The sequence below is a fragment of the Electrona antarctica genome, assembly GCF_951216825.1.
Source record: "Electrona antarctica genome assembly, chromosome: 15".
NCBI lineage: Eukaryota > Metazoa > Chordata > Actinopteri > Myctophiformes > Myctophidae > Electrona > Electrona antarctica.
Window position 1 is genome coordinate 11,830,661 of NC_136796.1, and position 10,435 is coordinate 11,841,095.

A 10,435-nucleotide genomic window follows, 5' to 3' on the forward strand; every position below is an offset into this window, starting at 1 on the left:
ATGGATGGGATGCGGATGCGGCGGCCCGTATTATATCCCAGACCAGGCCTGGGCCCCCTGTAGCTATGCATTTATGGACTTTTTATGACTTTTATGTAGGCTATACTGTGAGGGGTTTGCAGAAGAATTTGTTTCAATTGGTAGGGGGAAAAAAACAATCTTTTAAATTCCAAAAAATCATAGTAATCAGATTAGATCTTTGTGATGAGGATTCAGGGACTTGATCATTACACCAAATTCCTACCGGCTTGCATATTAAGTAATATCATGTTTATATATCATGTGATTTGGGTTTGTCGGTTCAAATGTTATTTTGAGCCTATATTTTGATTGTAAATTCTTTGTGACCAAAGGTCAGGTTTTTTTTTTTTCTTCTTGAGGTCTCGTGACATCACCGATCACTATGACATCATCAGGGATGATAGTAAATCAGGGATCATATCATAGTAAATGCGACCTACTGTCGCAATTCAATTATGGAGATCCCTGATGTCGATGTCTCCCTTTTGACTGATACCTGTCCATTTTGGGGACGGGCCTGCCCCAAAATTATTTGTGCACCCGCGCCCGGCAGCCGGCAAAGTTCTCAACTGGCCCCAAAATTAAGGCCCGGCCCTACCTGTGCCCTCATCAAACCCTGTACACTCAAGACACTGCCACCGCTACCACCCTTAGATCTCCATATATGGAGCTGACCTTTTCTGACATTCCATATGTTGATCTGACCTCATCAAACCCTGTACACTCAAGACACGCTCCATGGCCAGTGCGTCTTACTGGTATATGTATAGCCTATAAAATGTGTATATGAGATAATACAATTCTCTCTCTCTTATACAGTCACACAAAGTCAGATGAGGTGACATCTCTTTGTCTACTGTCTCTTTAAAAGCTTTATTAACATTCATTTGATATTTATTATTATTTGGCCAATATTATTCAACATTCACTTTTAAATCATATTTTGAATAAATAACTTTGTATTGAAATTGGGCTACAGTGAACAATATAAACATACTGGTATGCATGTTTACATACATATAGGCCTACATGTAGATCATTCCATTTATTTAAACAAACCATGAAACCATTAAATAAACATATTTACATGCAATGAAAAAAAATCGCACAATGCGTTACAATATAATACAATATCCTATGAAAATCTAAATGCATGTGAAGATGCAAAAGATATATCAGTAACCCTGTGTAACATACAAAAAGATTGCATTTGGTAAGAGGTCCCTCCTCTCGACGAGTTTAGTCCATAAAAGAACCCACACATTGTGCTTGTGGTCCACAACACTGTCTTCAATAGTTCTTCAACCGTATGCATATTTGTCTGATACGTTTTTGTCGTTTGGGGTCATCTGTCCACTTAGCTTCATTAACAGCTTCACAACGAGGCCAGCCTTTAAATGAAAAGAACACAAAACAAACGGCATTATGTTAACTCCCAAAAATGTATATATCAAAAAATCCAAGAATGAACCACTTAAACCCTCTAATCTTAGTGAAACGGACCTGAGTTGCAACTGTGTTTGGTACAATATTATATCACTCTAGTCTACACCAAGGGCTGTAGACTAGAGTCTAGAGCCCTACAGCTCACAACGTGTCGATGTAGATCGGCTAGTTGAACTATTCAAAAATGTTTTTCAAAATAGTAAAGGCAAAACAGTTAAGGGATAAGGGGTTTAGCATGGACGAAGATAGAGCCCCAAATCTCTTTGCCAGAAATAGCAGATCTACAAGCTCACAATACGCTTTGAGCTAATAGATTGACTATTTCTGTTCCCTTCAGAATTGGGGGTTGGTGGTTAACTACAGATCCTTGCAAACACACGCAGCATCTTTTGAACAGTGTTAGGAAAGTCCCACTGGAGTTACCTGTTTTGTGTGCACAATGAAGTTCATTTTGTTCTCCACACTGTGGATCTGAAAGTATTGGTCAGCATGGCCAAGCTGCCACATGAATGCCCCAAACTCTAAACTGATGAGTAAGACCTGGAAATGCATAAACAGAAAATGATTACTTCATATTTATCATGCACACTATATACGTCTAAAAGCTTTTTTGTTTGGATACAAATGTTGTGCAATACATCTTGTCTACAGCATGCACAATACCACAGCAAAGCATTTATACCACATGCATATTATGCTCTGTACTGTATTTAATTTTAATGTATGTTCGTAATCATCAGATATGTCCTTAATGTCAGTTAACAGAGTCTCTGCTCAGAAATGTTGCTCTTACAGCACCCTCTAGTGGCACATATGACACATGACATAATTCAACAAGATGGAATTGAATGTGCATACCTGTTATCCTGATTTTCCAGAAGTTGGCACACCCATATCCTATTCCAGCTACATTTTCCACAACCTAGTTTGATTGACTCAGTAGCAGACTTGAACCTATGTCACCTTCATATGTGTTTCCTATTCAAATCTGCTGCAGAGCCGATCAAACGAAGCTATGTGAAAATGAACTGGAACAGAAAAGTGGTATGCCACCTTCTAAAAACCCAGCATGACCACAAATCTAAAAGAAATAATGGAATACGGTCAAATGTAAAGTGGAATGTAAAATAAACGAGCTATCAAAAAAAGAACATAAAGGGGATAATTAAGGGATACCTTTGTCTCCATATTCATGAGATGCAGGCCCTTGATGTTGACCCCCACATACACACGGATTACTTTGTGGTTGCTGGCGCTAGCTTTGGTGTACACCTGGCCTGTGAAGAAAGCTGCTCCATAGGTAGGGATGTCCCAGCAGTTCTGCAGAAAAAGCCTCTGTAGATGGTGCATCTCCTTACTCACACCCTCACTGGTACTCAGAGCCTGTTGGAGGGGAAGATGAAGATGAGGACGGTCAGTGTCACGCAATGAGAGAGTGGAATTTAATTTGTGAGATGAGATGGATTGATAGCGCACAAAAGAGAATATACTGTACAGTATACCTTGTATTCATGAAGAATCCTGTTTGTCCAATGATATGCTTTGCTTTTGACTTTGGATATCGGCACAATCGATTTGAGGTTTTCCTCACTGTTGAAGACAGAACATGGTTTAATACAATAATACAAACAAAACATTTTCTTTTGAAATACATGCAATGGCAACTACTTTGTGCTGCATTTAACAATTCATTCTCACGTAATTAACCGTACATTTTTCCACATGAATGTGGAATGTCTTACTTGAGGAAGCCTTGCTTGTGTTTCTTGCTCTCGTAGTTGCCGTAGATGATCTGTAGGAGAAGGCTGGCCAGAGTGATGAGTTTACTGTCTGGCGAGGGGAAGAAGCCTTTGAGGAGACAGTGGCGCGCCTCATCAAACAGGATGAGGATTGACAGAGGATCCTCCACCTGGAAATTGATTGATTGATTGATTGATTAATTGAATACTTTATTAGTCAGAAATGTAAACAGCACAAGGTACAGTCAGACATTAAGGCTAAAAGGATAACACAAAAAAGTCTGGGGGCTTGTTTCCATTGTGATCGGTAATGTGAGAGGAATTCAGTCCTTCCTTATCCCTGCCAAACACTTGACTGGCAGGGTGTCAGTGTTTAGCCTGGCTAATAAGCCAGACTCAAATCACACGTAATCCGCCGGCAGGCAATTTTTTTTTTGCCAATGGCTGATTCGGTCTGGCTTATTAGCAGTGTTAGCTAGTGTTAGCTAGTCATCTTCACCATTACATAAACATTCTGTGCTAGATTACAGTGGTTCTCAACCTTTTCAGGCTGCAACCCCATAAAATAATCATATTTTAACTGGGGACCCCCAAAATAATCATTTTTGAACTGGGGACCCCCACCCTGACAAGCACTTGTAATTGTAGGCATTGCATTTAGTTTGACTCAGTTCCACAGATAAATAATTGGGAAAATAGCCGATCTACAAGCTCACAATGCCTCGCAAGCTTCTAGATCAGCATTTTTTTTTTAAAGACCCTTTCTTATATTATTATTTGACGATTTGGCCCCCACAAAATCACATGGGGACCCCCCTGGGGGTCCCGACCCACAGGTTCAGAACCACTCAGAACCACTGAGCTAGAACACTGCTGCATCTGTTTTATGCATGAATTTAACATTTGTTGTCAACAGAGGAAGAAGTTCTTTCTACGCACATTGAGACACAACTGTCTTCCAGTTTCAAAATACAGAACAGAAAACAGGCCTGCTGTGATAGATGTTCGTTGGTGACCACAGTGCCGCTGGTCTAATGTGATCCGACTATATACCTTCTTTTCGACTTCAAGAGGTAGACGGACGTCCCTCCGGAGGAAGAGCTGTGGGCTTTCCCTCTGGGGGTCCAGCACTGTGAGGTCGGTCACAATCTCTGTCCAGATACGCAGATGCTGCAGGGGCTTGTGATAGGGCTTCAGCTGCAGATCTGTCGTACAGTGCACACAGCCACACACGCGTGACCACATTAATCACTTACAACCTTGCCGTCCCAATTCCATGGTCATTATAGGCAAAAGTGTCACGTAAGTGAGCTTGTAGATTGCCTATTTTCGCGGAGCAACACCATCATACAACAAGGTATAAAATATGTGGTTAACATTACCCCGCTTTTGCCATTGGCTGTAATCAGAAGGCACTAATGATAATGATTAAGTCTCTGTTCCATTCTGGTCAAACAGAGCCAGGGTGCTGATATGGTACATGTTGGCTCACTGGAAAGACTCAAAAGTGAGGTCCAGGGACCCCCATGGTTCCTTGAGGGGGTTCCGAATGGCCCCTTACAGGTGTGTAACTTTGAGAATGTATAAATGGAACCACAGGTCCATTTGGCTCCATTTGCACACACTCAGAAACAGAGTTTTGGGGGTCCTTGAAATTAAAACGCCTGAGAACCACTATGCCATAAATGGAACAGAGCCTTCATTAGAATCATTGGTAACACCTGCGAAGGAAGTAAGGAAGGAGCTCTTTCCAATATGGCTGCTGTGCGTACAGCCTATCATTCAAATGTTACGAACAAATGGGTATTGCAACCGGTTTTGTCCAGCATGCGCTGACTCACTGAGGTTCTCAGAGCAGATCCAGATAGTAAAGTACTGCTGGGTGTCCTGAGACAGACGCATTCCCTCCATGATCTGCTGCACCGTTGTGTTGTTGCCGTGTTTAAGCTCCACTGAACGGTACGAGCCATCCATACGGTAGATACGCACCTTCTCATACTGTAGGAACACAGACATTCACAGTCCACAACGCACACACACACACACACACACACACACACACACACACACACACACACACACACACACACACACACACACACACACAGGTTGTCCATATGAATTTAGGAATGGTAAACATAGGCAAGGGAAGAGGTAAGTAATCCAGAATTAAAACCCTGAGCAAGAAGACTTTGTCAAAACGTTTGTTTCCTTTTAATAAACGTTTGTATCGTGGCTAAGAGCTGTGCGGCCTCATCCTTTTCAAAAGTAATCCAGAATTAGCATTATTGTTATTATTTTGTGGTATACTAGCTTATGTCATTACACCCATCAGCCTTGCCCTTCTCGAAAATATCGGAATCAGCCTTGCAAAATAGATATCGGAAAGCCTCTATGGAAAACTCAAAGAACTTCTTTGTCAAGGACAGCCCTCTTCATCCCAGTTCCCAAATTAGTGTCATACATTTTGACAGAATGCAGTGGAAATGATTAGCTATGACTCACAGGTTTGTTGTTGGCTTGCTGCAGGAGCTTCACAGTTTCTTCCCATTCATTCTGCTTGTTCTCTTCACACACTTGAAGTGGCGATCTCTTCTGCTGGTCTTCTATGTGCTGTTAGAAGGTAAATCAAAGCTTAATTTATTTAAATAACTTTTGTAAAATGATAGGCATCATCTTAAATCGTAAAATAATCTTTATTGTGAAGTTGGTCAGTTAAATTAAAAAAGCCTTTCCCAATATACACCCTTTCTCCTTAGTGCTGTTGTACCTTACAGGCTCACCTGCCAGTGAGGAGTCCCCACCGGGAGGATGTAGCACATATTCCTCCCGTTCAACACCTCCCACTGACAGGTATCACTCCAGCCGTAGGAATCGCCAGTGCTGTGACAAATATTGGCCTCCCCGACGGCGTGTTTGTGTGCATACACGGCGGTAGATTTTAACGGGCCTAGACCGTGTGATGGACTTATACTAAAATACATAGCACGAGCTGTGGAGTGGGTAAAATGTGCAACAGTGCAATAGATCTTACTCTGTCTATCTCAGGGTGCTGCAGCAGGAGTTGTACAATCTCCGAGTGGCCTCCTCTGGCAGCAAAGTGCAGTGGGGAGCTGAGCTGGCCATTCAGCAGGTTAGGGTTACAGTTGCCTTTCTCCAGCAACAGCTTGGTCGCCTCAACTTTACCATGCCTTTATGGAATGAAACACAGATTGTACAAATAAAATAACATTTAACCGCTTAACCCCTATTTTTGAGTGGTGTAAACCACTCCTACAACTGGCTTTGTTGTGCAGAAAAAATGAGCATGGTTGCTATGTTCACCCTGTTCACCCGGGTGTGATTTCATTACGTGGCTTTGTTTGTGCAGAAAAAATGAGCATGGTTGCTATGTTCACCCTGTTCACCCGGGTGTGATTTCATTACGTCAGACATGATTTCATTACGTCAGACAATGAAATCATTCATTTACACCACTCAGTTCACACGGGTGTGATTTTTTCGTTATATGAAGGTTTGGCACAAAAATAGCGACAATCTACAAGATATTGTGACTTTGTAAGACTGTTTTAGCTTTGTAGGAGCTATTTTATGTTTTGGTGTTGGCATGTTATTTTGTTTAATTATTTTGCAATATTATGTCTAGACACTGGGTGGCAAGCATTTGATAGACATACTCGGGTTGTGTATATAGGAAGCACAGGTACACGGGTGCTTTAATTAGTGTGGTAATATTGATTAGACTTTGTTTGTATATCTGCGTAGGACACTTCCTTTCCTGTGTATGTAATGGCGAGGAACACATAGACATTGGAATTGTATCGAAAATTGCCGTTAGTAGTAGTTGTTTTTTACCAAAAAATGACATGCTCAAAATAGGGAAGTCAGGTTGAAGTTGGTTATTGTTATACACATGACACTTGAACAATACATTATGAAATACTTTGTAGATTTACTGGATTTACTAGATTTCCATGTTAGGAGATTTACTGGAATGTTATTTGTCTAATTAATTGAGAGCAGTCACAAATAGAAATGATCCAAGTGGAAAACAGTTGCAAGGGGTGTGGTAACTAATAACTTATATGGCAGTAGGCCTATTGTTGGACTCACCAACAGGCATAGTGAATGGGAGCCCAGTGGTCACTGTCCAACTGCTTGACAGAGAAGCCGCTGTCTAAAAGCTTAGTGAGCAGTTCTGTGTCTCCCTCACAGGCACTACGATGGAGGGGGAAGTCATCCACCCATTGGCGCTCTCTAGGTACATGGGAGAGACGTTATTGTAATAAACATTATCATATGAAATATTTATTGTACAAGGATGAGAATGCATTATAAGCTTGTCTTAAGTTATATTTTAAACATTGAGGTCATCAGCAGCAAAACCCACTAGCCCGTTCCGCCACCAGTATAGTCGACAGAGGGCAGGATTTGTGAGTCACCAAGGTAGAAGAACCCTTACTTGTCCTCTGTCGCATTGTTGGGGCCATGCTGCCACTTCTCTCTCTTGGGAATTTGGATCTTGGAGTAGTCGGGTGCTCCGAGACCAAAGTAAGGGTTGATTATAACTTTGTCCACCTTCAAACATCAAAGTGAAAAACAAGATAAATGGAGCAATTAGAAAGCGATACACAATAAATGCCTTGCTTATAGTAGATATACAGTAGTTATCTTTCCCAGTATAGGCGGAGGTGCCTCTTACCCGGTTTGTGTACTGTAGGTCAGAACCGTAGAGTGGGTTTTGGATGCACATGTCAGCCTTCTCCAGTGACATCATCTTGCTCTTTATCTCCAAGGCAGTGTAACCCATGTGGAGACCCTCGTCGGACAGTTTGCCCTCACTGGTATAAGCTGGGTTGCTGACGTTGGTCTTAACTCGCTCCACGGGTGCCGGCCGGAACAATGCCGGAATCGCATGAGGCACGGTGTGTTGTTCTGCTAGCCATCTACAGAGGTAAGTAGTAAAAGAGGTAGTGAGTGTTACAGATTGTTTTGTGAAATAACACTTATTTCTCACTGTTTTTGTTAACCACTTATTTTATGCTTTCAAAACATATGTGCCTATAATGTCATGCCCAAAATAGGGACGCCACGGTTGGTTGGGTGGTCAAACAATAATTATATATTGTGCAGCATTATGCTTTTTGGGGGAAATAAAGACCTTACAAAGAGAACATCTATTCTTGTTATGTCCTTACTTGTCTAGGGCAAGAAGCATTTTGGAGGTGATGGGAGAGAAGTGGGCACTGGTCTCACTACATACTCGCATGATATCCTGAAAGCAGTAGAAAGTGGGGCTTCCAGCATTGCAGATCTGTTTGCTGTTGTCTGTCCATAAAAATAGAAATACAGCATAAGTGACAAAGAACAGTATCTAAGGAATTAATTAAACAAGGCTTTTGTTGCCAACTTACCTCTAACACTGACCGGTACAATAAAAAGAGAGGCTTGTTTTCCTTCATTGTCACCATCCAAGGGGAATTTCTTCATATGCACCACACGCTTCCCTGGACCAAAACATCGTATTTTATGGATATGTGTGTGGTTGTTCTAAATGTAACAAATGCATATTACCCGAGGCAAAAATAATGAATAAGATCTCAATGTAATTTGTGTAAAATGGTATCTGAATTATATCATTTGGTACAAATGCTAAAAAAGTGCAACATTCACCGATGAAGCCCTGGTTATTGGATATGGGTTTGGTTGTTTCATCAACAAAATCCAGAATGGATCTAGCCTTATCCCCCTCGGCTTGGATCTTTGTAGCTAGTAGGACCCTCTTTTTTTTCTTCTCCTTTCCTTCCAAAGGAACTTCTATTAACATGATCTGAATGAGAACAAGAACAGTTGCCAGCACTACATACATGGTAATTAATAGCATGCTACAGTATTGCTTATTTGTGTGAAACCGTTTACTCGTGTTAAGTATTTGTGAGAAGAAGATGGCAATTATAGAGAGCAGATATATATGCATATTTACCTCATATGCTTTAGCCCGGTATTCTTTTGAGCTCAAACTGACTTGACTCTTTGGGCGAATGACAGCAACGAACACATCTTCGAGGTTGTCCTGGTTGCCCATTTTGTTGGCTTGTCGCTAGTTCCATCAAAACATCTTATACAAGGACCAAACACTGGATCTGCATGCCTGAAATAATTATAAGAATCAAAATCTGAGTAATATTGGCCAAGTAGGTTGACTAGGTTCATATGTGATGAATTTGACTCGGTGCATAATTGCAATATAAACTATTGCACAGACAGACCATTATAAATATAGCAATAATATAGCATGGGTTAAACATGTATTCTAGCCTCCTGTATAATATATTAGATGGTAGGCTACATACAGTGTGCAAATAGCAAAACAAAAAGTTATGACTTTTTGTTTTGCCAAAGTTATGCCACACAGTGACAGCATAGTATTAATAGGCTACCAGAAGGCTATTTTAGAAAACATCAGGATAAATGCTTCAACTTTCTGTTTTTGTAAGTTATATTATTATAAATTGACAGGTTGGTGTTGGTGCATGGTTTACTTTAGACTACTGAACATAGCAGACAATGATTAACTTTAACTTACCCCGTCAAAAGTAATCTGATAATTTGACTATTAGGCCTGTCACTAATAAACCTAGTAAAATGTAATAATGTAGTTTATAATGTGTGAATAACATATAGTCCTTCAGAAATTCATTTGAGTTGGCTACTTCGTCACGCCCCGGAAACCAGCAAACTGTTGCCTTTCTCGATAGAACAGTTACTCTACACGTACAAGTGTAGAATAACGTTACATACTGTACCATTTTGTCTTAATAGTACTGTGACTTCTATTGAAATCGTAACTTTTAAGCGCCGCATAACGTTTTTAGATGAATGACAGTATCATTGTCGCGTGTAAGCAGTTCAAAGTAAACTCACCTAAAATTATTTCTTTCCACCAACGTGTGATGTATGTAGAGTCGCTCTTCATTCTCCTATAAACACGATGCTGCGCAACCATGTCCATACATACTGGTCAACTTTGAATAATTATGAACAATGTGGTTGAGTTTCTTTCCGTTTCTTGCCGTTAACATTGGGCAGGGTTGCTGCCGACAACACCAACACCAAAACGAATAGAAGCGAAGCGAAACAGACAAGAAGAGTCACATTACGTTCACTGTTGACAACAGAGGACTCTGGTGGCGGGGTGGACTCAGTGCGTATAACACGTTTACAGTCAA

General features: G+C 40.9%; 1 protein-coding gene across 1 annotated transcript; it reads right to left on the minus strand.

Annotated features, from left to right (window-relative positions):
- Positions 1-965: 965 nt before the first annotated feature.
- krit1 (KRIT1 ankyrin repeat containing) lies at positions 966-10,305 on the minus strand. Its single transcript, XM_079523118.1, has 17 exons — positions 10,131-10,305; positions 9,190-9,357; positions 8,880-9,036; positions 8,621-8,713; positions 8,405-8,534; positions 7,909-8,152; positions 7,669-7,784; positions 7,320-7,463; positions 6,241-6,397; positions 5,712-5,819; positions 5,048-5,204; positions 4,260-4,411; positions 3,210-3,376; positions 2,970-3,057; positions 2,644-2,850; positions 1,891-2,007; positions 966-1,412 (listed from the first exon to the last, which is right to left on the minus strand). Exons 2-17 carry the CDS (start codon positions 9,289-9,291, stop codon positions 1,323-1,325), a joined length of 2,229 nt encoding a protein of 742 aa, XP_079379244.1. The 5' UTR covers positions 9,292-9,357; positions 10,131-10,305; the 3' UTR covers positions 966-1,322.
- Between the last annotated feature and the right edge of the window lie 130 nt (positions 10,306-10,435).